The sequence below is a fragment of the Physcomitrium patens genome, chromosome 22 (assembly GCF_059467195.1).
Source record: "Physcomitrium patens ecotype Gransden chromosome 22, ASM5946719v1, whole genome shotgun sequence".
Lineage (NCBI taxonomy): Eukaryota > Viridiplantae > Streptophyta > Bryopsida > Funariales > Funariaceae > Physcomitrium > Physcomitrium patens.
Window position 1 is genome coordinate 13,012,941 of NC_143431.1, and position 27,788 is coordinate 13,040,728.

At 35.7% G+C, this 27,788-nt stretch overlaps 2 protein-coding genes across 2 annotated transcripts; one reads left to right on the forward strand and one right to left on the reverse strand.

Annotated features, from left to right (window-relative positions):
• The first annotated feature begins 6,747 nt into the window (after positions 1 to 6,747).
• LOC112275094 (uncharacterized) lies at positions 6,748 to 9,371 on the forward strand. The gene is made up of 5 exons (XM_024505098.3): positions 6,748 to 6,892; positions 7,835 to 7,940; positions 8,087 to 8,174; positions 8,414 to 8,509; positions 9,001 to 9,371. The coding sequence occupies exons 1-5, from the start codon at positions 6,826 to 6,828 to the stop codon at positions 9,127 to 9,129; spliced, it is 486 nt and encodes a 161-aa protein (XP_024360866.1). The 5' UTR covers positions 6,748 to 6,825; the 3' UTR covers positions 9,130 to 9,371.
• Positions 9,372 to 9,781: 410 nt separating this feature from the next.
• On the reverse strand, positions 9,782 to 13,002 carry LOC112275093 (uncharacterized). Its single transcript, XM_024505095.3, has 3 exons — positions 11,290 to 13,002; positions 10,714 to 11,121; positions 9,782 to 10,577 (listed from the first exon to the last, which is right to left on the reverse strand). Exons 1-3 carry the CDS (start codon positions 12,196 to 12,198, stop codon positions 10,068 to 10,070), a joined length of 1,827 nt encoding a protein of 608 aa, XP_024360863.1. The 5' UTR covers positions 12,199 to 13,002; the 3' UTR covers positions 9,782 to 10,067.
• Positions 13,003 to 27,788: the final 14,786 nt, after the last annotated feature.

Consider the following 27,788-nt stretch of genomic DNA (forward strand, 5'->3'; position numbering starts at 1 on the left):
AATATCTTGATTTTTTCTACTATGTCAATAAGCTTGTGAAATATTATCCAAAGTAAGAGAAAGAAAAGAAAGCAGTGATATTATATATGTACATCTTTATTTTATTTCAATTATATATAGATATATATATATATATATATATATATATAATATTTTTATTTTTTATTTTCATCAATTATTTCTTTGATATAATAAGTCATTGACTATCATATGAGATAAAAATTTGCTTCAAGAATTTATTATTGATACTTGTGCAGCAACAAAATAAAATCTATTGAGATACTTTAGTATAAATAAAATAGATTATGTACAAGTGAATATGTTTGATAAGCTTTCTACAAAGCAGCAACTTCTATGAGGTTTCACTTGTGCCTATTTGTGCAATGTAATAGAAAGTAAAATATTGAAAAAAAAAAAAAAATCTTTTTTTCTTTTTTTTGTCAAATAGAGATAGTGTTCATTTTTCTTTTAACTTCTTTGTGTGTAGATGTATATCAAAGGCTGGCAGATATTTTTGAAGATGTGCAAAATCAAAAAATTGATATGCAAAATCTAGAGATGAAGATAATTCTTTCATCGTCTCATATTGAAAGTATAAAAACTTATTTGAGATTTTACAGGATTTTATGGCCATTATTGAATACTTTCAATATCTAGATATATTTGGTATAATGATTGCAAATTTGAGGTCGTCATTGATCTCAAATATACTTCTTCTAAGAAAAAAAACTTTAAAATTATTTCAACTTAGTAGGAAGAATATTTGAATTCAAACATTAGGTATTAATTAAAAATATTTATAAACCTTACTATTTAAGATACGAACTTTTAAGAGTGCATACTATTGAATTTTAAAAGCAAGATCTTTTGTGCATATACTTCTAAAATATTTTTGAACAATATAATAAAGTAAAAAGAATAGCCAACATTGATAGGATTATTTGTGAAGGATGGAATATGCTAAAAGAAATATCCAAAAGAATATCAAGAAGTAACATCAATAGATGGTGATGGCTATCTCCAATATCATAGAAAAAATGATAGAAGAACTTTCAACATTGGCATTCATATTATAGACAATTGAAATATTGTTCCATACAATTCTACTTTAACAAAAAATATATATATAATTATTATATTAACATTGAGGTTTATGCTTTAATTTGTGTTATAAAATATATTCACAATAATATCTATAAAGTACATAATCATACAATAATAAAAATTAAAAATAAAAAAATAAAGTTAAATAATATATTAGATCTATAGATGCAACATGGCATTTGTTTAGAATGAAAATGCATGAAGAAGTTCCAAATGTGATTTGATTGGCATTGCATCTTTATGAAATGCTTCAAATAATTTTTTATCTAAATAATGAAGTAGTAGAAGTCTTATTCTATAAAAAAAAGTAAAATAAAAACTTTGAAAATATTTTTTGAAATGTGCAAATTTATAGAGATTTCTTAGCAATATAAGTATTGAGAGTTTTTATAGCATTTTGCAAAGAAGAAGATCTCAAATAAGTAGACAATAAGTCAATATGAATTTGTAATTAAAAAGTTATATTTTGCTAATCTTATTATGCAAGAAAGATTTTATATTTGATTTTTTCTAACAATGGTATAAAGACCATGTTCATATGAAGATTTATATACTATAAATAGAAAAATACAACCAAATTTTAAGAATATATGCTTAAAAATAGAATTTTTATAAAATAATAAAGAGTGGAATTAATACTTGTAGGAAAAAAGTTTAAAAAATATTTTTGTGATGATGTGGATTACTAATTGATTTAAAATTATAAAAATGAGATGCTAAGAAAAAAAAAGATATTAGATTATGGACTATTTTTTCTTAATAAAATTCTTCAAGAATCAAATAAATTACTTATAAATTTTCTATTAATGTTATTTTTGTATTGTAACATTGCCATTAGGTGAAAGAAAAAATATTATATTATAGAGGAGATTAAATAAAAATATTATAGAAAATTATCTTAAAAATATAAAAAAACATATGGAGAGGTAATAAAAATTAATAAGTACTAATTTTTCCTTCTTGTAAAAATGACTTCTATTTATTTTATAGGGCCATAAATAAGACATTTAAAGTAGATAAGAAAAATTATTAATATGGTCATCTTTATGAAAGAATTTAGAGTAGTTTTTAGCAAACATTACCTTAATAAATCAAGTTTTCATATCCAAAAAAAATAAACTATAAATCAAGATCAAAATCCAATTCCAAGGTACAAAAATAGATACTTAAGATAATTATTAAAGAATTTAGGAATAGATCTTAGAATCTCAATATTTGCTCATGGACATTAATATGTTATCTTTTTACAATACACTTCTCCAAATATGATTGAGATATTATATCTTGAAAATAATAAAGACAAAAATACTATTGTGAATGTAATTTATTTAAAAGTTTTAAATTTAGCTATTTAATTTTAATAATATTTTAAAATCATATTTCTCAATTAGAATAAAAAAACATAAATAATTCTTTATATATATATATATATATTTTAATCAATATTTTTTTTGGAATAGTCAATTTTTGATTTAGCAACCACATATTAAACTTTTATACCTTTTTTATAGCCAATGATATGGGGTTCTACTAGTATAAATATACATACAAATATCTACATATTTTATCAAAATATAATAAAATTTGTGCTATTAAGCATTAAAATTTAAAAAATTAAGATGCAAATTTTTTAATGCAAAAATTTGGTGAATTTTTTTTTTTAAATTAATATTTTGATTGAAATAAATAAATATATAAATCTTAAATTTTATTCCAAAAATAAGAAATTATATAATAAAATATATAAATAATTAATAATAAATTCAATCAATATTCTTACATAAAGATAATATAATTTTTCAATTTTTTTAAAAACAGTTGTTGTAAACTTATTCATAATCAAAATAATTACATAATTTTGTTTTTAACTTTAAGTTAAAATTTACAATTCTTTTATAAAAAATAATTATAGATTAATTCAAATACATAAGAACTATAAAATTTAAATGTTAATGGTACCATTGATTAAAAAATATATAAATACATAATATGCATTATATAATTTAATGAGTTCTTTGAATCCCTTGAATTTTTAATTTCTTATGAATAACAGAGAGTTTTTGAATTTAAAAAATATATATATTATACAAATAAATGTCAATTTTTTTACTAGCATATATAATAATAATATTAATATTAATATGATTTCCAAGTATAATATTATTTTTCTTAAATTAGCTTATTTTTTTCTATCCAATAAGGTATTTTATTTTTCTAAAATTTTACATATATTCTTTTTTCATTATAATGTGCTTTTGAATTAGAAATTTTTATTATGATTCCAATATCTGATATTGAATTGGATCAATTATTTTTAATATATATATATATATATATATATATATATAACAAAATTATTTTTTTATAATATAATACTCTAAAATATCTTAGTTAAAAGACAAAGAGATTAAAAAAAAAAAAAAAAAAAAAAAAAAAAACTTTTTATTAACTAAGACAAATAAGTCTTTTTATTGGCCAAGTCAAAATAAATAAAAAATAATATGTCTTTTTATTGGCCTAAAATGTATGTTGTCATTTTACATATGTTGTCTTATTTTGTATTAAAGTATTCTTTATGCCCAACAACATGGATTTATACTAGTTTATATTCTCTTACTTGTAATTATGGTTGGTGCATAATTTTGTATAATATAAGTTCTATCCTCAACTTATTTATTTGGACAAAAGCCAACAACATTATATGAAATTGTAGATTAGCTTTGAAAAAAAGTAACACTATCTAAAGGATTTTGGAATTAATTAATGAATTTGGATCCTAGTCAAAGTAGAGTTTGGATAAACTTTGACTTTTCAAACCACAAATAAATTTATATTCATAATATTAAAGTTTAAATTAAAGGCTCTATAATAAGAGTTCTAAATTTTTAGTTAAGAAAAATGAATATTTCTTGTGCCTATCCTCTCTCAATTTTGAGTATTTCTAACTAGGATGATTTTGTTAATAGAACATTTTTATGGTCAATATAATATTTGATTAATAAGTTTATATAATTTTATGGAGTAATAAAATGAATACATATAAAAAATTTATATTTTTTATATCTTGGTAGAATAAAATTAAAAATTGGCCTTATATTTTACATCTTTTATATTTATTTTTATATTTAGATATTATTTTTAATAGTTATAGTTATTTATAATAGATACCAACTAATGTTTATAAAATTTAAATATAATTAAATGTAATTTATTATTTGGTATATTTTACTATTTTGAAGAATTAAAGTCTTTTTTTTAGTTCTATTTAAATTTTTAGATTATCAAATATCTCCACAAGCTTATTTTAATTATTATTATTATTATTATTATTATTATTATTGTATACTAAATGGATTATTTAGTATATATTTTTTAGCATATTTTGATTTTTTGATTTTTTTTTCGAAAATGCTTTAATTGTTATTTTTTTCTCTTTATACAAAAATAAATACATATTATTATTTTATAAATTTTTAAATAGTCCAATTGAAGAAAAACATTTCTTCAATTAGATATTAAATTTAATAGCATTTGAATCATTATCGAAGTTCTTATACAATATCAAAGAATATTGTTTATAGTTTAATAATTAACATGATCAATAAGTTTAATAGATAAAAATTTCCTTTTATTAATTTTTTTTATTTCATTTTTTTATGTCTATAGTTATCATGATAATTAAAATAAATAATTTATTTCAGATTTCTAAGTGATTTTTTTCTAAATATTCTTATTCTATTTTCTATTACATAAAATTTTATTAATGTATGATATAGAATAAATTTTGAAGTATTGTTTACATGTTTTATAATAAAATAAAAATAATAATTAGATAATTTATCTAAGAATTTAGGTTTTTAGAATTTTATTTATAATTTTATTCTTAAATATATTTTTAATAATTAATATCCTTTATTAAATTATTAAATAAATCCTAAAACAGTATTTGATACTAAGATAAATATAAAATAAATAAATAAATAAATAAATAAATAAACTTTCACTTACTCTTCTTTCACTTCCATTCTAAGAGATGTAAGTGAAAGAAGAGTAACACAAAATTTTTAAAATATATTTTTTTCACATATTAAATATTTTATTAGTTATTATAAATCTTTGGTTAAATATTAAAAATATATTCTGTAAATAAAATATAGTAATTTTTTATTAATAGATAAAAAAAATATTAAGTTGTAGTTGGAAGCATATGACTATGATTAGTAAATATATTTTTAGCTAACACCTTTATATAGTTTTTCTACTAATATAAACTTTGTTAGTGGAAGTAATATATATATATATATATATATGTATGTATGTGTTTTAAATCCTAGCATGTCTACATTTTGATATTGATGTTTTGGTTTAAAATAAAGTAAGATTATTTTCTACCACCAAATAGCACTTCTACTAAGTTTGTTGAAACCAATTTTTTTTTCTTAGATAATAATGGCAATTCATTTAAAAGAATAGTTTTTTGGCATCAAGATTCAACAGTAGTTTTAGAATCATTTCTGTAATAATTTAACATTTTGGTCATTGTACTCAAAATTGTATAAAAATTAATCAATGTTTATCAATTTGTTTTAACAATACAAATTCATACTATGTATATATATGCACACACATACATTCTTTTTTACTGCAATATATAAAAAATTAAACCTTGTTTATTACTAACTGTTTATGCTTCTAATTTAGATGTTTGAAATTCTGTACAAAAAATTGTTCTTTTAACAAACAGTTCCATCAAAACAAACGTTCATTTTACAGTGAGACATCTGCTCTATGGTGTTTGAAAGTTTGAAGCTTGATGTTGAAAATTTTAATCAACGATCTTAAACTAGCTATATTCTATTATATAATCTGCTTACCATTTATGAGGATGTATATCAATCACAAAAATATCTTACATTAGAAACTCTTTCAAAATACTCCACAATCTTAAGTAAAGTAAGATTACAATTCTTATTGATTAATCTTGTTCTTGCATCAAATGTCCTACAATAGTTAAGATGCTCTATAGAATATTAGGTAAAAGACTTTACTTGAATTCTATAAAAAAATAATGCAAACACCAATCCATATGTATTTAATGATTGTTATTACCATTTTCTTGCAAGCTTGTAAATGTTAAAAGTCAAACACTCACAATAGATTTAAATATATACATAAATATAAAAAAAAGATATAAGAAGAAAGATATTAATTTTAGCTGTAAGCAAGAAACACCAAAGACTAAAGGTATTCTTCTTCAATTTGGACCTAGAAATTGCATTTCGGCAACAATAATGCAAAGCGGTCGTCGCGTCGCGTCACGTCACGTCACGACTGTTCGCGGTACGGCGCGGCGCGGCGTGAGTCATCCGTGGCGAGAGGCAGCACCGGAATATGGATGCGTCGACGACGAAATCGGTTGTGGAGCTCATGGAGTGCGCCATTGTGTGCAATCTGTGGAAATGAACAGACGAGCATCGGAGGAATTTAGTGGGGCTTTCGGGGAACGGAATATTCGCATGCTTTGTGGAGTGAATCCGTAGGAATTGGGGTGAAAGGAAGGATTGTATCTCTCGACGAAGCCCACCTCGGAAACCACGACCACGACGACTCTCGCCGCGCATAGGATTTTTGTTTCACTGTGGAGTTCCCCTCTTGTTTTGTCTGCCTCGCTCATCCTCTCTTCGATTGCGGAGGGCTCGCAGTGGTTTGGATTCTAGCCTGATGGCAATCGCTACAGCTCCAGCGCTGTGCTGCTCCGGTGTTCCGAGAGCGCCTGCTCTTGCTTCGGGTACGTTTCGTCTCCTTCTTCCAACTGGATTTTTCTCGTTCTTGGGTTTAGGGCTTACATACATTGCGTTTTGCAAATCTTATGCGCTGGGCTTCGTCGGAATGTGACAAACGTTCGCATTTCGATGGCCGATATGTGTGCCTGAGCGTCGATATGAACCGTGAGGTGTTTTGTGTGGGTGGCGAATCGTGGTGATGGTTTTTGAAGAATTGCACTCTGTCAGGAACTCGTAGTGCGTGGTCACATTGAAGTTGGGCTCATTGTGTGAATCGTTTCTTCTTTTCTGTTTTTTTCTTTTCTTTTAAGATTCCTTTCCTGGAGATTTGGTTTTTGCACCCTCTGAAGCCTCCGCGTGAGAGCGGATCGCCCTTGTGGAGTGGGTGTCCCCGACTTGAATGGTAATTTCGAGATTTTAGGCCAAACCTTAACGGCGAATGTTGACAGTGAGCGTTGCTTTTCAATCCCACACCTTGTCTCAGATATCGAAATTCGGGGTTTAGATTTGAAGACTTATTTGAAAGTGTTGTTTTGGTTACTCATTGACAAGCTCGCACTGCAATCTGTGAAGCACCTGATTCCGATGAACGACTTCCGATTCCCGGGTCTAGAGTGTTTACTTTGATTGGTTGTGCGGTCGAACTGGGGTGGCCTTTGGTTCTGTGCTTTGCATTCAGAAGTTCTATTTACGCCTTCCATAATAGCTGTCAAGAGATTATGTTTCATGTGAAGATTCAAAGTCTTCACTAGATTTTTGAGAGCGTTCTTGGATACTCTTCAATCTGCTGTAAGTGATACGGATTTTTTGAAAAATGTGGTGTAAGTTTGTGCTCCTGGGACCTCAAGTTTAGAACCCTAAATTTCTATTCGGCAGAGAACTGATTACGACCAGTTGCTATCACTGAAATCTATCTGAACGCTGACGAGCTTTTGGGTGGTTTGCAGGTGTTGCTGCCTCAAAGTCTCTTCAAAGGACGTTAAAGATATCACAGGCACAGACATGGCCATCATATGTATGCAGTCGCCGACCTTTGGTGACTGCTGAGTACAGGTATTTGTAATTCATGAATTCATAAGACTTAGAGATTGGTCCTTGCGCACAATTTTGGATACTTCAAATATAAGCAAGTGTGGATATTTTCGTGCAAGCAAGGCGTAGTTGTCAACTGAATATTCTTGACGATGATATAGTGACAGGCGAGGAGGCGGTGCAGGTGACTTTCTGGCCGGATTTCTTATTGGCGGAGCTGTCTTTGGTGCTTTGGGTTACATTTTTGCACCTCAGGTAGGTGCTACAATTTGTCTTGTTGAGACTGAGTAAACAGCAATTATACTTCTTAGATTGTGAATTTGGCTCATCAATGGCACACAGGCAGTAGCTTTTTATTTGTTTACTCAATCTGGAACAATCTTTAGCGATAATTCTGTCAAGAGGTGGTTTGCTTAGCAAGATCGGTAGGTTAACTCTTTCGTCAGAGTTAGAGGCCAGCCTGGCACTACATAAACGTCATGCCTGAACGCCAGATCTCCAAGACCCTGGAAGAGGGGACCAGCGTAAAAGAAGATGGAGCAGCTACCAAGAGGCCCGCACGTTATTTGGAAGATGATGAAAGCCTTGAGGTGGGTTTAGATTTACCTTCTTCCCCCCTCAATAAAACCTTGGTGACGTGTTATGTCAGTTTTCTGATAGACCCGACTAAAATTTCTAAACGTGATTGGTGATTTAGTTTTAGTGATCCATCAAGGCATCCCGAGATTCAGTCTCTATCGCCTGGTCGTATTGGTCTCGTATTTTTAGCATGAGCTTATTGTATACCATACAGAATTGCCTCCCGTTGACTGCTTTTTCTTTTCTTCTTTTCTTTTCGTTTTTTTCTAGTGACGGAGTCTGAATTGTTTGGGTAACAATGAATAAGTAGTATGAGTCTTTGTAATCCTGATGTAAGAGGGTGCGGCATTTTCGACATGGTTGGGTTTTTGTTTTGAAGATGACGAAGTGCTCGCGTCGAGAAACGCCAAAAAAAAAAAGTTTTTATTAACTTCTTACTGCCTTGTGTCCTCAACTCTGAAATTCTTGTTTGATAATTCATACTTAAATTTGTTATCTCCAGAAAACGCGGCAGAACCTGAACGAGAAGATAGCGCAGTTAAACGCTGCTATTGACGATGTCTCTGCACAACTGAGAACTGAAGATGTCGGCGTCCCCAATAATAATGTTGAGCTCGAGTCAGCTGCTTGAATTGTGGTTACGTAGTAGTAAGAGAAAGAATATAATTTGAGATGAGCATTTCGCATGTAAACTTAACTTTTCTGTAGGTTACCTGGTTGACTGCCATTGCCTCTCACCCTTGATGGAGGCGGGCCCTTGACCAGAAGTGAGGAGATCTTGTGTGAATCTGTAGTAATGTAATCGGAGTGCATCCCACTGCTGGAGTTCGGTTCTAATAAAGTAGCTTCTAGAGTGACATCAATTTGTGATAACTTTGCAGATGCACTGGGATTTGTTTTAATGTAACATGTTTTTAGAAGTCGTAGATGTCGTGTTGGAAACCACTCCCATGTTGCGACGAGTGTGCTACAAGTGATGGACATTCAGTTGCCGTATACGTTATGAATGTCTGCACAGCTAGCATTCCCTTCCTTGGAGGATTCATGAATGTTTCTCACCGACAGGTTGGTAGTAGTTAGATTTGGAAAGATTGATGGCAAGATTGAGAGAAAATGAGGCAAGATTTCTACACATGCTTGGGGAATGTGCGTACAGCTGCTATTACGGGTTGCCACCGTTATAATAAGTTCTTGACAACTGTGTCATTTTCGCGATTGGCAATATACAGTTGTGTATCAATTCCCTTCCAACCTACGTTTATACAGATTCTGGATGCTTAAAAAACTGTCAAATATGAACATCTATTCGTGCATTTGCAATATCGAAGGATGAGAGATTTGGCTGCTGCCAGGGAGCATGCATAACAGTTGCAAGTCGCAGCCCGAATGTTAACTACCCGTAATCTACTACAAAAGAATTATCAGATTTAGAGACTCACCATCGTAGTTTCAATCAGGCTCTTAAATTGGGTAAAACCTACTTAAATTGTACATGAATTGTTACACAGAGACGACCAACTGGACACTTCGGCCGCATCACATCTTCACAAGAATTTTGAGAGTTAAGCCCTAGAAAAGGTTGCTGCGCGCACCGCGGAAGGCATGAGGGGAGATTTTGGATACTGACGTATCCTCGTTTTCAGAGGAGGAAGCGTCCGACGAGGTTTGCATGTCTGTGAAAATGGGAGAGTCTCGAGATCGCCTTTCGGGCATCTGTGGCGAGAGAATCCCACTGGAAGGAACCTTTGAGTTGCTGCGGTACTTTGCTTTGATAACCTTCAGTGTTCCAGAGACCTCTGACATACTTGGCCGCAGCACATCCTTCTTATTTGCACATTGAAGCAGCAAATTAACCACCTCCACAACACCCTTAATGGGGTACACTCCTTTCATGCGCGGGTCAATGATGTGAGACAGTTTAGATTCTTCCTTGATGAACTTCCTTCCCCACTGCAAAAAGTTTTTGTCATCGCCGAAGTACACAGCATCTTGGCTATTCTTGCCGGTGAGAAGCTCAAGGAGGAGTATCCCAAAGCTCCATACGTTGTTCCTTGCGTGCGTTTGGCTTAGCATCATGCTCTGAATAAACCAGACATGGAGAAAGACGGAGTAAATAGCGAGTTGGATTGACACATGGATAAAATCTGTCACACGGATATTTCAGTTGGCACGAAGGGAATCAAGCTAGGAAAGAGCCGAACCCTAAGCTTCTTACCATGGTGAAAGAATAATTTTTGCTGATAGGTGCAGCAGCGACAGACAGGCCATACCCAGCCAACTTCGGCGTGTAATTCTGATCCAGCAAAACATTAGATGCTTTGAATTCTTTGTACAAAATCTGCAGAGGAGCACGATCATGTATGTACAACAGCCCAAGAGCTGCACCAAGTGCGATGTTGATCCTCGCGTCCCAGTCCAAGTAAGTCGTGCATCGACTTCCGAACAAGTGGTCGTACAAGCTGCCATTGGGGGGTTGCTCGAATACCAGAAGTCGTTCTTGCAGTCTTTCGCGAATGCTCACGCTGGACTCTTCATCGTGTTTGCAGTATCCCTTGAGGGCACATACATTGGGGTTTGATAGCTGCAAGAGCAGCTGAATCTGAGCCTTCCATTCCACGGGGCCCTGAAATAAATCGTACACAAAGGAATCCTTAGAGGTGCATTGACAGCCAGCAGACATGTCTCAATTCCTGCCACATAAACGTCACAGAACGTGGCTACGGAGATCACACGTTCGATTAAAAATAGAAATGAGACGTAAAATCACGAAGTGAGAAATGACATTACATACCTGCACGAAACTTTCAGGTAGTCGAAGTACTGCCATTCCGACTTCCTCATTGTTCCCGGTAGTGGAATCGTTGAGTCTAACGCTGTACACAGCACCAAATGCACCTTTCTGAAGACAATGGCTGGTCGAGAAGTTATCTGTGGCGATCATCAGGTCGCTGAACTCAAATGTAGGCAAACCTGGCAACAACTTGCTAGCAACAGAAGGAGGTGGAAGAGGTAATCCGCCCATGGGTGCCACTCTTCCTTTCCGCGTGCTCCGGGAGCCAGGCCCATCTTCCAGCTTGAACGATCTGGTTCGGCTTGAAGGGGCAAACAAGCCCACGCTCGACATGGAGCGGGAGGACACACGAGGGGTTGCGTCTTCGGGGGTTGGCAACGGTGAATACTTTATCTGCTTGGGATCCTCAGGCATGTCCTCATCCATTGCCGGAAGGGGCAGAGGCTGCGGCCGACCACCGAAGCTTGTTGCTCTCCTGAGCGTCCTTCGACCAGAAGGTTTATTTGTTTCGTCGCTGGACATGTAATTGACTAGAACACGAGACGACTTCCCTGCCATTGCACGCGACTCGACGTCCGACGCGTAGTACACCGAAGCCCCCACGAGTGGACCTGAAAATGCCGCCCTTCTCCCTGTGCGGTTCATTCCTCTGGTCATGGAGTGATCGGCCAGGGCTGCGACCTCATCGTCATCCAGGCAGGTTGCGGCCGCCACAGGTTTGGCATTCTTGGCACTCTCAGAGGGAATAGGTTGGAGGTTAAGGCTTCTAGGGTCAGGAAGCTCCACGGGTTTATTCGAAAGCAGGCCGTAGCGAGTACTTTTCGACGGAACGCTCGTCCTCGGCTGTGAGGACTCTGGTAAACTGGACGAGCGTTTTTCAGACTTCGAGGTTGAAAAACAACCCATCATGATGAGGAAATTCTACAGTGTCGAAGGGAGGATTGTCACCAGCGCACATCAACTCGTCAGAGATCCGCAGACCTTTCCTAAGTAGTGAACCAGAAACTCGATTCTCCTCCTCAGGACCACCAATTCGGAAAAGACTTGAAAGGACCAAGAACTGAGACGGAAAACGGCGACATTCGGGATTCCAAAGGCACGTAGCAATGCGAGAACAGCAAAAACCAACCCCTAGCACATTGCTTTAGTGGTCTCGCCGAACAAACCACAAAGTAGACGCACACGTTGCCTCCATCGGAACGACTTCTTCGCAATCACCACCAGCTGGTCTCAATTCTTCCGGCTCAACCTCTAAGAACCGCAGTGGAACACTGCAAGGTTTGAACCCAGAGCTACGCTGCATCCAGACCCAAAATAAAAGCAAAAACTCCAGCGGGAAGTTTCCAGGGCAAGAAGTTGACACCGCCAATCCCCCTTCCACCAACCTTGCGCCCCACTCAATGGTCCACTCTCTCAACACAACGAATGAACCGAGCACACTACCATCCCACAGCCTCAGTCAACGATCAACAAAATCCTACCTCAACATGGACCCTGGCTGTTCAGGTTGCAGTGTATGATGACCCTGGCTCAACCCCAATCATACCAGTGACTCGGCTTCGCTACAAACCATTGCACTCAGCAAGGTTCTGGCGGGGAGCATCTTCCCACAGAGCGCCGAATTTCTAGCGCTTGCGCTCGACAGATGAGCTGAGCTTTAACGGACCAGTAGAGTCGACCCGCCGAAAGCTTGGACGACGAAGCCACACAGTCGAACTGCAGCCGAACTGAGCCACGCCGTCCGCGTGTAAATAAACCAACGCAACGTAACTTGACAGGGTGGAGACTTTGACATCCGCGAGTTGAAAGCGGGTCGGGTTTGACTCGCAGATCGTCTGCTCCATGTGTGAACTACTGTACACAAGTCCTGGAAACGGAGACGGTGACGGTACAGTACTCCAGTTTCTCAGATCGATTCGGCATAGACTGGGCTACAGTTTCCCCAAGTCAACCCGGGCAGCCTGGGTTGGCGGGCGTTGGGAGGGTGGGTGGGTGGGTAGGTGGGCAGGTCAAATTTTCCCTCTGCCCCTGCTCCAATTCCAAGGATTTTCTCAGCCATTTGCGCTGCCCGAGCATGGAAAGTCATTGTGTTGGAAATCGGAGCTCTGTGAGGTCCTTAAACGGCGGTCTGTTTGCTCATTATTGGGGGGAGCTTTTTCACTTGCAGAATGTGGTGTTACCCTTTCATGAGGGACTCGAGGGTCATCCGAACCCACTCAAAACCGGCATCTCAAACACAAAACCTCGAAACCAGTGTATTTCTTTCGCTAACTCCAAAAATAATAAATACAAACAGACAAACTCAGTCATCAGAACTTGGTATTCGCACCTCTAAGATGAGTTTTTTAGAAGCTCCATGAGTAACTATGTCTGTGACATTGTAGCTCTTCTTTTCTGAGAAGCTAGTCATTACAATTACTCAAGGTAAGGTTTCCATCCTTGAAATCTGGAAAAGTTACCCTTCGTTTCTACCCGCTTCGATATTCAACAACATCAGCGGCATTGCATTAGGTCAAAGCTTTGAACAAGAAGTAGGGAAAAGTTGGTTTTCTTGTAGTGAAGATGGACAGTAACACATTCCATATTCAGTGATTCTCTTGCTTTGGCGTGTCACCGCTGCAGCGCCGACTACCAGTATGCCACCATGATTTACAGCTACGCCGCAAGAAGGGAATGAAGAGGAAGCACGGAAGAACGGAAAGCTGCAAAAGCTTGGTGGGGGATTGGATGAGCACATGAGATTTCCGACCGTGGCGAGACTAGTCATGGCAGTGACTATCACACGAGCAGGCTATATGATATGATTCCAGGCACATTGAATCTTCTCGTCCCAGTCAAGTCAATTTTTCAGCCCCAAAGTCGATGCGGAAGAGACTGCAGGCCGTGCTGAAATGGACTCGCGTTGCACGAGGGAGCTCAGAGTTTGCAGCAGATAGTGCAGCACCAGTACCAGCAGCATCAGCAGTAATGCCCACTACCAATCTCACTCTCCTTGCACTCCATGGGATCCATCACCAACCTTGCGAAGCTTTCTCGAAGTCTGCGATATTCCACTGACACTGTAAATGCTGCTTTACGAGCCCGCACGGTGGCCTCACTGACTGATGGGGTGGCGGACGGACCGACGGACGAACGGACGTATTGATTTACGTTAGTGGGGATTTCGTTTTTGCATTTCGAAAATGTAATTGTTGTTTAGTTATGTCATGGAAAGTTTGTTGCTAAAAAAAAATTATTGAGAAAAAAAATTGAGAGCCTGAAAGTAGATCTATTTTTCTTTTGTTATATATATATATATATATATATATATATGTAGAGAGAGAGAGAGAGCGAGAAATTTTTATACATTTACAGTTTTTCTTTTTCTTTTTATTTTTATTCTAAAATGACTCATAAAAATAAAAATAGTTAATATTGTAGTATTTTATCAATAAAAAAAATTTATCATTTGGATGTAAGCTTTAACATCCTATAGTGTTGTAGAATCAACTTGAGAGTACACTTAGAATTTTAAAACTCTTGCAAATAATATTGTAAGATATAATCAAAGATGTCCCATTCATTTTTGTACTACAAATAAATAGAGTATTTAAAATACACATGTATTCAAACAAATAAAAAACTGGATTTTTAATAAATTTATAAATATTTAGTTACAAATAAACATGGCTTCAAAATAAATAAGTTACTATATATATGTGTATTTTCTTAATAAAATTTCTGAAATAGATTATAAAAGTCTTATTTATGAGTTTTTAATTTAATAAATTTGTAAGAAGTTTTATTTGATGTATGTAGTACCTTACAAGCAAAAAAATAAAATAAAATAAAAAATACTATCCTCATTTTTACATATCATCTATAAAATAATATAACATTAAATAATGATATATGCAATAAAAATATTGTTTAAACATGAAAGCATGTTCCAAAAAAATTAACTTAAGAGTAAAAAAAGTTATGAAGTCCTACAGAATTCAAATCCATCTTTCTTTTTAAAAGTATTTAAGGAATATTCTCAGAAGTAAATAGTTTTAAGGAGATAAAAAGTTCTAAGCACTTCATTGTAAACCTAAATTCAATAAAGCGATCAATTGTAAAAGCTTTGAGTGTAAGTCAAATGGGAAAAGGTAGATTTTTTACTACAAAAAGTGACCTTAAACCAAGTTTTTAACCTCAATATTTATAAACTTCCATCGATTTAGATTTGGTGTTGTGTTTGATTGACATAGAGGTCACATATTTTTTAAATGAATTGTAAACTTTTTTGAAAGTAAAATAGTAATTTCCAAGAAAACTTGTCAAAATGGATTTTGGAACAAAACATATATACACTCTTCAAGAAGTCACTCTAAATTCACTTATGAATTGGAATGAAGATGTTTTGAGTGTTTTAATTTGTAAAGCTTATATGCTCTTGATATAAATAGTAATATTACTTCAATTATTGTAGATAGTAAAGAACCAACAATTTTTAAAAGTAATGCTGTTGAACCTTTTAATTTGGTATATTGAAAATAATAAATAGAAAAATAAATAAATCTATTGCAACATTAACTGAGATCTTTACTTTTTTATTATTATCATCGTCATATCATTTCCATTTTTAGATATGTCACATATATGTTACAATCTCAATATAAAATTCACTATTTGTATTTTCAATGAAATATTAGAATATATTACATTACACAATCTCAACATTTTTTTTTTTATTGAATTTAATGATTTTATTTTAATTTTCTGTAGATTAACATTTAAAACAATTGTTTCTTTATAATTGTATGATGTCAAATTGATCCAATGGTAAACCTGTGTGCCTTTAACAAAGTTACATATTCAAAAGAAAATTATAATATAAATTCTATAGATAATAATGTACATACCATACACGTTGCAAACAATAATTGTACTTGAAGTTCTTGTTACTAATTTCGAATATATAGAATTAGAAATATTCTCGTTATTTAATGTTATATTATTTTATAGATGATATAACATTAAATAACGAGAATAATATGTAGAATTATTTTATAGATGATATAAAATTAAAATAATATAACATTAAATAACGAGAATATTTCTACATAGAATATGTAGAATTAGAAATAGTACCCCACTTCAATTGAGAGTTCATTTCTTATCCCTCAAGTATCACTCATTGCCATACTTTTCCAAACCACACCTTTAATGTCCAATTGATAAAATCAATAAAAGCTATGATAAGATTTCATATCATATCATCTTAAAAAAGCATCTTGACATTATTGTCTATTATTCCCTCTGAATAAGATTGGCCCTCCATTTGTCACTGGCATAACCCCATTGCCCAAGAACTAGGGTTTGTTTTTCGATACCCTAATTCCTCGCTGACTTGTTCCTTTCCGTGTGCGATGTGGGGCCCTGGAATTTGTCGCAAGCCAACTCTGACATTTGCCCATCGGAGCATCTCGAGTGAATTCTAAAACCCGCTGATGAAGAACGACTTGTTTTAAGACGTTGATTTGCGAGTTTCGCAGAGTTTATGGCCATTTTTTACGTCGTTTGTGAAGTGTAAAGAGGCTATGAGTTGGTGTTTCAGTGGAATGCAGAGGTTTGCATTTTCGATACTCGGAGGTTTTTTGAGTTTTGACAATAGAAGGTGCATCAGGAACGATGCGAATAAGAAGAGATCGAGGTTAAGGAGGTGTGAGGAGGTTTTACGAGAAAGTGTGAGAGTGCTAAGCAGGGATTTTGACCATTGGAGTGGAATGTATTGAGACCACAAGAAGATGTCAATGTCTGCATTCTGAAGCTTGTTTGTCGAATTCAAATAAAGTATTGCGCATTTCGGGTGTCTCATTGCGTTCGTTCGTCAGATGGCGAGTTGAGAATGATGGATGATCAATTTGGAGAGTTTTGTGGATTCAATTCGACGGATGATGAGGGAGATTGGCCTCCACAACTTTGTAATGCTGAGTCCAGTCAACGCCCCGCTGCGACCTCCTCAACTCCACGACGCGGAAGATATGCACGCCGATGCGAACGGTGATATTGTTGAAAAGCTCAAACATACACACATCTCCTTCCTCCAGGAAATGGCTGCGGGAGAAATCCATCCACCCTGTTGCGCTAATCTTAGGGTTCATGGGTTTGGTTCCCTCCCAGATAGTCTTGCAAGTTGTCGGCACCTCGTCGCACATCAACGTCATTTTAGCCTCCGTTGCAGGTAACTTCGACTTTGCAAATTCGGCAGGAATGTCCTGCAACACCAGTGCCAATCAACGCATACCATGAGCACAAGGGTGATTCGATCTGTGCTCACGATTTTTACTGTCATAGTAACATTCCTTCTAATTCAGATGCTTTTACCATGTTGAAGTCTGTACAGCTGTGGTAGCCCTTCATGACAACTACGAAGTGAGGGATGCGGAGCTTCATGGTCCAGGCTTCAGCTGCCCGGAGGGTTCTCTCTCGGTCGATTTTGGCAACTAGGCCACGCCTGGACTTCAACGCGCACAAGGTGGTAGAGTTGGTCTCGATAACTGATGTAGTTTTTAGAGTGGGGAGACCAGTGGCGCAGAATCTTGGAAGACTAGCTTGGTTGAGATTGGTGCTGTCTTTCTCACGAAAAGTAGAAAAAATCATGCGACAGCTAACTGCATTGACAATGTTGGTGAATTGCTTGAATTCCTGCGAACTCAGCATCTTGATGGAATCTGTTTTGTCCCGACTTTCGAGTTGCAATTGAGACGGCGATTCGGTGACGTGCGTTACGGTCTCTGAGTCCATTTCTGTGGGCATGTCTTCACTTTGTAGCCTTGGAGCCAGACGATTGGTTATTTGCATTTCTTTTTGCAGCTCCCTTTTGTCCCCTCGTGTGTTTTCAGTAGCACCATGGCTAAAGCCAGGGTCCATCTTGATATCAGAGTCAAAATTTCTTGTATGCGTCGGAAGCCGACGGATGCCGTAAAATGCAGCGCCCTTCGTGTTCCGATTCTTTCCATGTGCTGAGACGTAGCCCATCGGCTCCCACACAAATGTCATGCTTTTCTGCATGTTCACGGCTGATCCAATCTTGCTCGAATGAATGCACGTTGTCTTTCTGACTACCTTTAATAGTGTTGATTACAGGCATGATGGCAATGCTAAGCAGTTCTTCGCAAGAAGTTTTTTTTTACTTCTTTAGCGTTATCTTGAGCGACTGTATCGTTGACGGCAGCCATCGTGACATTCTTAGCTGTGCTGATTAGAGCATGGGTGCTATCGAATGATACTTCGACATCCCATCATCGATCTTCACTAATTCACGTTCACATGCGACCCAAGTGGTTTTTAAAGTGTTTTTATGTTCAGCGTCGTTTGAGTGTCCGAGGGCGCCAATGTATATTTTCTCTTCCAACTTTCTCATCATTACGTCCTGCACTCTAGAACCTGGAGCCTGGCATGTCAGTGAATCACCTGAAAAGTTCAAATTCTTCCTTTCGCTTTCGTGCCCTGGTTTGTCGATCATAATCGACTTTGGTGTTTGGCGCTTCCCAGCAACAATTTCCTCAACTGGCATCGCATTTCTGACAAATTTTCCTCCATTCACCTCGTCAACGTGCTGCGTCGGTGGCTTCGACTTGTGAAGTACGGATGCACCCTTGTCCTTCGGGTATTTGATCAATCTCTGAATTTTGCTCGGTTTGTACCTTTGCATTTGTGCGCTCCCAAAGGAGAATTGACGATACCTCTCATCTTTTTCCTCGTCACTACTATCAAGAATAGTAACCACTTGTCTTCCATCTTTCTCTTCGTGACACTCCCATTGCTTCGTGTTGTTAGAGAATCTCTTTATTGCTCCCGGTGCGTACCCGTTGTAGCATCCTCTTCTTGCAGTTACTTTACAACGCTCCGCAATAGTTTCAAAGGTCATACGATGGCCGGGAACATCTTGCGAGATTTGCGTGGGAGGTCCACATATTTCTAAATTCTTCCGCTTTCTGCATTCCTGTCTAGGCGTGCGAGGAGTTATGAGAACAGGGGCAAGCGCGTACTTCCCTGTGATTGTTGCCATCAGAGCACTCTCTCTCACGTTGCCATAGCTGTTCAAGACCTCCACAACGAAGTATAAAGGTTTTATGAGGTAGAAGCAGAGCTGGTCCTTTTCTCGAAGGCAATGATCGTGTGCGAATGCCAGCCAGCCGGCGTAGAGTATCGGTCTGTTCGATGCTCTTGCATTCCATTGATTTTTGCTCGGTCCTTCCAGGATTATGAAGTTGCCTTTCCGTAACATGTCAGGATGCTCCTCGACGAACTTCGTGGGGATGCACTGGCTAACAGAACACAGAATCAGCAAATGCTTCACTATGACATGGACTAGACGCCACGAAGCGCATGAAACGAGCCTGGAGTTTAGAGCTGCTTACTACGGCAGATTGTGGAGAGTGATGCAATGACCATTTCTGTAGGGACTTGGTGAAGTGGAGGCATCTCTCTCTATCAAATTTCTTCTCGTGAAAGTCCCCGAGGTCTTCAGTGCAACCCCCAGCCGAACATCTTGTATCGGACATAACGTGCACACTTGAAAGGCACTCTGCAGATACTCGATTTGCGATGTAAGTTCGAGGTAATGAAACCCAGCTTAGGATTACCCAAGAATGAACTGGCCTCGTAATATGTGGAGATGCGTGACGTGCATCTTCATGGCAAATCATGCCTCGGAAGACTCTCGAGCTGAAAGACCAATGGAGAAGACTGTTTAACTTCGATGTATTGTACACATACTTATCAGAGATCATGAGATTTCATCAGTGTGAAGTTCCGACTGTTCAAGATGTCACTTCAGTTTTCGTGGCTGTGAATGCCGATAACGGTACAATCTACGTGCTTGTAACCATCATCGGCTTCCAAATTCGTCAACTCACATTGGATTTCCCGACTGGTGCACGGAACTGATAATTGAGTCGGTGTAGTGCCAGCTGTGGCCGATCAGTTCCAAAGACGACATTCATTGTTGGGAACTATGGCTTGACATCTCAGTTGTGCAACAGGCTGTCTCATCATAACCATGAGTCGCTCTTTGCATCGAAGAGTACTGGTGTGCAATATATATTGCTCAGACTCTGACAATCAGGTGGGTTTTAGTGCAAAGTACTGGATCGTTGATGTTTTAACTCGTGTCATGAGGAAATGTCGTCTTTTTCATTCGGCACGCAAGTGTTGCAGGTTGCGAAGCTTGAGAGAGGCTCTTGATTCCGGGTCCATACTCGGGGATGGGATGCGTTCAGACGCATGATGCCCATATTCACTTGTCTTATCCACCTTCACTTCAATGAAGCTGTTAAATTATTAAACCCATACCGAGTGTATCACCGAGTGGAACTCCGAGCCAGCTTTACAACCTATCGATCCACAACTAACTCGCGCGGTACTCAGCACCAAGTTGTGTTCAATGTGTGGCATTATGTCAGCAGATAGTACCTGTTCTCATCATGGTATTAGAGCGATACATAGAATAGCGCTAGATCTCTATCTCTAGCTCATCCATCATGGTGACCACCTTGACTCCAAGAATTCAGCAGATCCACCGACTGGACGAGAAGAACTACATTACGTGGAGCTTCGTAATGCAATACTTTCTAAGTTCGAGAAATTTGTACCAATATGTGGACGGATCTAGCCCGCGTCTCGACAGCACCAAGATCGAAGAATAATTGAGGTGGAACACGGAACAGCTCAAAGCCATTCAGATTGTACTAAATGTGCGGCCCTCGCAACACAACCACAGTAAAAAATGCATCACCACGCGGGAGATGTGGCAGAAACTTGCCGAGGTACGCAAGCCCTCGAGAGTTACGACGGAGCTATTCTTGCAGAAGAAACTCTACAACTGCCGGTACACAGAGGGGGAATTGATAGAAATCTTCGTCCGGCAATTGTTTGATTACAAGGACCAGCACATTGAAGCATGAATAGAAATGAGCAAGAAGAGCATGGCATTCCTAGTCCTAATAGCATTGCTAAAAAGCTGGGATCCATTGGTGCAGTCGTTGGGATCCAAAAAATGTGAAGAAATCAGGGAACATACAGTTTGAACCATACAGCTTGAAGAAGAAACCAGGAGGCGAGAGAGAAGCAACTCCTCCATCTTCGCCTTGTCTGTGCAGAAACTCGGGGGACATCCTGCAAAGAAACAGTACCCCAAGCCAGCAAATCAAAGGCCAAGGATTGACAAAACTAAGTCCACTTGCCGGGCATGTGAGCAAAGGGGGCACTAAGCGGCGATCCGGAATGCCCTTTGCCAAAGAGCAATGCTGCAATCGCTGGCTTCGCCGTAGTATCGTCCGTTCGAGATGCACATCATGCGACCCGAACGTCGACCTCGTCAACTACCCACAAATCAAGCAAGATTTCAGCTCTTACTCAAAAGCTGGAATATTTTTGAATTGACTATGCCGCCGAGGTGCACATCCATGGAGATAGAAACAAGATCATCAACTTCAATGAATCCGTCTCCATACCATTGCAGGGCTACGATAGCATTGTCAACTGAACTCAAGGGCCTGGCGATATGCATTTGAGGGTCCAAAATTCACATGGAGAGTGGATTTTGGTAATCATCAAGGATGTGCACTGGGTACAGGGAGCAAAAAATATTCTCCTGTCCGCAGCAAGCCCATGCAAGAAAGGGTGCCGATTCAACCTAGACAAGATTGGGGTGGAATGGATACTCCCACTCGGAGACACGCTATCCTGGAGAAATCTAGGCGGAAAGGCATACCTTATGCCATGCAAAGTCGAAGAAGTTGCCACTGTGGCAAGCACAAGCACCACTAGCCAAACACTCATAGAGTGGCACCGAGCATTGGCACATGCCTCGGCAAAAACGATCTGGAAAGCAGAGTGTACTAGTGCCGGGATTGGGCTTAACTTAAAAGGAGACAAGCTTAATATGCCTGCATGCGAGTCATGTATCATTGGAAATGCGCATCAACAGCCTTTTCAAACAATCACAAGTACGCAAAGAACACTCCAAACGTCATCGTGTTGGATCTGGGATACTCCGACACTGCAAGCTTCGGCAGGGCTAGATGGTTGGCAGTGTGAATCGATGAGGATTTCGGCCACACGAGTTTGGCCTTCCTACAAACGAAAGACACATTCCGGGAAGTTCACATAGCTTGAGAGGCAGAAGTGCAAAGAAGAATCAGGAGAAAGATGAAAACTTTCAGCACGGATCAGTAGACAAAATTCTTAAACAAGTAACTCATTTCACACTTCAGAGCAGAAGGTATACGACACATGGTGAGTCCGGACTACACAAGCTAGATAGTAGAGATGGCCGAAGGCATGATGCGCACGGTTTTTGAGGGGGTGCGGACGCTTCTTGATGATGCAAAGCTAGACCCCTGGTGGTACTAAGCATTTGTTGCAAGTTTGGTGACTTGGACCCAAAATCAGTTACGTCTTGTAACACTTAATGGCATGACATCTCATGAGGCTTTCTTCCATGAGTAGGTAATCCTCTCCTATACACACCACTTGCTTAGCATTTTAAGTGATATGTTACCATTTGTTGAAAAAAAAGATGGTAAATGCTATGACATAGTGTTGTATTTTGCTTGAGAATGTACCAAGCACCTAGTTGTGGAAGGTAAAATGGAACTTACAACAAGAAGATTGTTACAATTCTAAATAGAATCTTAGACGAATTCTAATTAAATTATAACAATACTAATCAATCTTTGATTAAATCTCAAAAAAAATCTCATAGAATTTATAAAAAAATATAAAGAAATTATAAATTAATTTTAATATATATATATATATATATATATATACATATATGAGAGAAAGAAATCTTAAAAAATATAAAAAAAAATAGGAAATCTAATTGAATCCTAATCAAATTTTAATATAGCTTCAACAAAATTTGAACAATTCTATCAAATCCTAATCAAATTCTAACCAAATTTTAAAAATAAATCTTAATTAAATCCTAACTAAATCCTAATCAAATTCTAATCAAATTCTAAAAAAAATTAATTAAATTCTAATCAAATCTTAACTAAATTCTAATCAAATCTTAATAAAATCCTAATCAAAATTTAATCAAATCTTAAATAAATTCAAAAAAATCCTAAATAAAGCATAATTAATTATTTTAGTTGTTTTAAAATCTCAAAAATATTAATTAAACCATAAATTTTAACTAAAATTTTATTCATGTTTAGATCTACAAGTAATTAATATGCACAAAAAATTTGAAGAAAATCAAATTTACCAATTGAAAGAAAAACTCTCAAACCTTACAGATATTAGCTACTATCTTTTCTCAACTTGAATGTTGATCTTCCATCAACAATTTTTCTTTGTTGAACCATTCAAATGCTCCAAAATGTTGTTAATATGTATCTATCTAAGTTTTAATTTTCTTCACCAAATTTTGATTCAATCAAATTAGCATATATTGTAAGATCTTAAAAACCCTAATTGATCCTAAATTTCAATTATCCAAGACCATAATCCACAAAAACTCTTATAACCTTCAATCTAATAATTCAATTGACATTAATTTTTTTATACTCATTTATAACAAGCATAGTAATAAATTGAAAAATTTTCACATATAAATATGCTACAACACTCACAAAATCATCAAATTTATAAACTTCTTTTTATTTCTCAAAATCCAAATCCATTCAATATACTTTTTTCTTTGAAAAGCTTTCAAATCCTCAATATATAGTCAAAGTATATGAAATTAATTTTTAATAATCCTCTCATAAGTCTACTATCAAATCCTGTTCTTTGATCAACCATAAAACCTTGGAGTTATTATAGGTTCCTAGTTTTGTACCTCAAGATCTGATTTCGACCTTGGTTCACAACCAATCCTCTCCAAATATGAATTCTTAGTATTTTGAAGTGATTTTTTTTTAAAACCTATTTTTAACTCCTTCTTAAAGATGCCTATATTAATTATGTATCTTATTTATTTTGATTTGGTTCATTTATGCTACTATAAAGTGAATATAACTCTCTTCTATAAGAAGATAATATTAGCACTTTTAATTTTTACTACTTCTTTATCTATTATCTATATTTTTAAGATAATTTACTAAAATATTTTTATTTAAGCTCTTCTATAATAATTTTTTTTTCTCTTCTTTTACCTAATGGCTATATTACTATATGATAACAAAAGAGCATTATTATAGAATACTTGAATGTATCAAAAAGATATGAGATTTTTTATCCTAAATCAAGAAAATCACTTTTAAAGGCATGATATTTTAAAACTTGAAACTATTAAATAAGATAATGTATTCAAGAAAGAAAAAAAAATAAAAAAGAATATAAATTAAAATTGTAATTTCAAAATCAAAGACTTAAATTAAAAAAAGCTTTAAATAATATATTATTATTTCTCATTTAATATATTATTTGAAAGAAGCCGAAAGAGGGTGGAATAAAAATTTGAATACTTCTTTCACGGATCTTGGATGCAAACGTTTTTATTTTGATCCTTATCTGTACATCATATACATCAACAACTTGGTCTTGGCTATCATTTTTTATATTGTTGGTTTTCATTTTTTATTGCAATATTTTTCCAATGAGAATTTAGTAGTAGATATATTCACCAAGTCACTTACTAGAGTAAAATTTGTTACTTATAGGAATATGTTAGGGCTTATTTCAAAAATAATATTTTTCCTTCTAGAAGAGAGATATTAAAATATTAAATCCACATTAAGTATACCACCCTATAGAACTTTGTAAAGAAGTGATAAGATAAAAAAGTGACATAATAAAGAAGTAATGCAATATATATAGAAGAATTACTCTTAATACCAATGTAATTACATTACTCAATTAATTAATTAATATAATATTATTTATATTATTTTACAACTATAGTTATATAAATCTAATCTAGTCATTAGTTTTAAATTTTTACTTAATTTTATATTAAGGACATGAATCTTAAAGAACTAAAAGATCAATACACTCTTGTACCATTGAAAAAGATTAAAAAATCACCTAATAATGATATAATATTAAACTAGAATGGCTATTGCCAAAATAGAGAAGATTAAAAAATCTTGAAACAAGGCTAATGATTAGAAATACATTTATAAGAATAAATAAGGCTTTACTCTTGCTTCTATATATAATATCTAATTAAGAGCTATATGGAGACATTCTATAATACTTCCAATATATGTTCAATTTGTAAGACATGTATCTTAACTTACAAGGCAAGTTTTCTATATGTGCACTGCATAATTAGCTTGTACCACAAGCTATCAACATGTACAATATATGGCTAACTTCTTGACTAAGTTTCTAAACTAATAATTAATAATAAACATGTGCAAAATTATAGTTTTGTTCATGAAGCTTCTAAAAAGCTTTTCTTAAAGATATTATCAAATTTATTTATTTTAATTTATTTCTATCTATTTATATTATTTGAATAAATATTAGAGTATATATATATATATATATATATATATATATATATATATCTACATGACATTACATCCTCTTTCTAGAGACAAGTTCCATGAGGAGCGGTAATCATATGTTGATGAAGTCAAAAATGAGACAAATTATATTTGCTACATACTCTAATCTTTATTTACTTTGAAGATAGTTGATAGGTCCTCTTAGCCATTAATAATGTTCCATTCTAAGGTGGAAAGACCTCTATTTTATTTGATTGTTGTTAAGGCCTTTATAACAACCTTCAAATATAACATTTGTAATCCTATCAAAAGTCATTTATATCTCTAATAAAATCATCAAATATTAGGAGTCCTTTCTAAAGTTATGTTAGGGACATAGTCCTTAGAACCTTCTAGAGACAAGCTTCTAAAACCTTCTAGAAGCAAGTCTCTGGAAACTTCTAGAAGCTTCTTAGTTGGTAGAAGATGTTAGGGACATAGTCTTTAGAACCTTCTAGAGATAAGTTTCTAGAACCTTCTAGAAGTAAGTCTTTGGAACCTTCTAGAAGCTTCCTAGTTGGTAGAAGTTGCTTGAGAAGCTTCCTAAATAGGAGTATATATTGGGATCGAGGTTGAAGAGTTCTTCAGTCTCGACAACACATCTCTTGGAGCTCTAGCTCACTTCTCTGGTGTTGTTCTTGTATTCATCTGATTAATCTAGTTCTTGCCAGTTCTTCTTGAACTTCTTGGTAGATATCAAGTCTGTATTCTGTGTCCGTGACAGTTTGTCGAGACTTCACTCACCTCAGATATCAGAGCTAGTTTCTTCTTTGTTAGAGTGTGGATTACCCCTCTGCTTGGAAGTGTACTAGCACTTTAGAGGTTGCGGATTACCCTCCTCTAAACTGATACTTCTTTTGTTACAATATTGGAGTCTTATTCTTCTTGGAGAGAGTAGATTACCCCTTTTCTTCAGCTCTTAAGGCATTTTAGAGGTTGCGGAGTACCCTCCTCTAAACCAATATTGTCTTCTTGTAGAGTCATTTCTGTCCTTCTCTTAGAATGGTCGGGGGCCAAGACATTAGTATGACGGAAAGTTCAGAGTCCAAGTTAGATGCTATCATGAATGCCCTCGCTACGTTATCGCAAAGAACTGCAGAGATTGAAGGAGTCATGGCAAGGATTCATAATGATGGAGCATCTGAGATGGCACAATCTAGGTTGCACCAGCCTCAAACTTCTACACTTGAAGAAGCAACTTTGCCTCAGGTTCGACAAGCACCGCTGGTTCTACAACATAAGGAACCCCAAGTTAGCCTTCCGGACAAGTTCGATGGTACACGTTCCAAGTTTCGAGGATTCGTCAACCAAATCAGGTTGATAACAGTTTTACAGCCCGAATGCTATCCAACGGAGGAGTCACGTGTTGGGCTTATTGGAACCTTACTTATAAGACAAGCTCTATCATGGTTTGCTCCTTTGTTTGAGAAACGATCGTCCATACTAAATAACTTTGAAACCTTTTGGAGGCATTTGCGGAAGCATTTGGTGAATACGACAAGGTTCGATGGGCTACAACAAAGATCCAGTCACTACGACAAGGGATGCGTTCTACATCAGTCTATGCATCGGACTTCAGGCAATTAGCATGCGACATCAATTGGGACAAAGAAGCGTTGATGAGTCAATTCTATTGGGGTTTAAGGGACGATGTGAAGGATTTGCTGTTAACTCTTCCTGATCCGCAAACGCTCAACGAAGCTATTAGCCAAGCTGTGAAGTGCGATAACCGCCTATTCCAATGTCGCCAAGACCAACGTTCAAGACAACATACGGGTCGCCACACCCCAACTATGTCGGCAAGCAACATGAATTCACATTCAGAGGTAGAAGACATGTAAATTGATGCGGTACGTGTCAAATCTCTTACTCTAGAAGAAAAAAAGCGGCGTATGGTGGAAGGTCTATGCTTGTATTACGGTGAAGAAGGCCACAAAGTTGGAAACTGCCCCAAGAAGCATAATCGACGTATTATCAAGACTAGGGGTGCATTTATTCAGGAAAACGAGGATGCTCAACCAC

What these genes read in the sequence shown, in the direction of transcription:
- LOC112275094 (XM_024505098.3), top strand. Translation starts at nt 6,826, where the DNA reads ATGGCAATCGCTACAGCTCCAGCGCTGTGCTGCTCCGGTGTTCCGAGA. An exon ending in AGCGCCTGCTCTTGCTTCGG is followed by an intron (nt 6,893 to 7,834) that starts GTACGTTTCGTC and finishes GGTGGTTTGCAG; the next exon opens with GTGTTGCTGCCTCAAAGTCT. An exon ending in TTGGTGACTGCTGAGTACAG is followed by an intron (nt 7,941 to 8,086) that starts GTATTTGTAATT and finishes ATATAGTGACAG; the next exon opens with GCGAGGAGGCGGTGCAGGTG.
- LOC112275093 (XM_024505095.3), bottom strand. Translation starts at nt 12,198, where the DNA reads ATGATGGGTTGTTTTTCAACCTCGAAGTCTGAAAAACGCTCGTCCAGT. An exon ending in TACCTGAAAGTTTCGTGCAG is followed by an intron (nt 11,122 to 11,289) that starts GTATGTAATGTC and finishes GATTTATTTCAG; the next exon opens with GGCCCCGTGGAATGGAAGGC. An exon ending in AAAATTATTCTTTCACCATG is followed by an intron (nt 10,578 to 10,713) that starts GTAAGAAGCTTA and finishes TGGTTTATTCAG; the next exon opens with AGCATGATGCTAAGCCAAAC.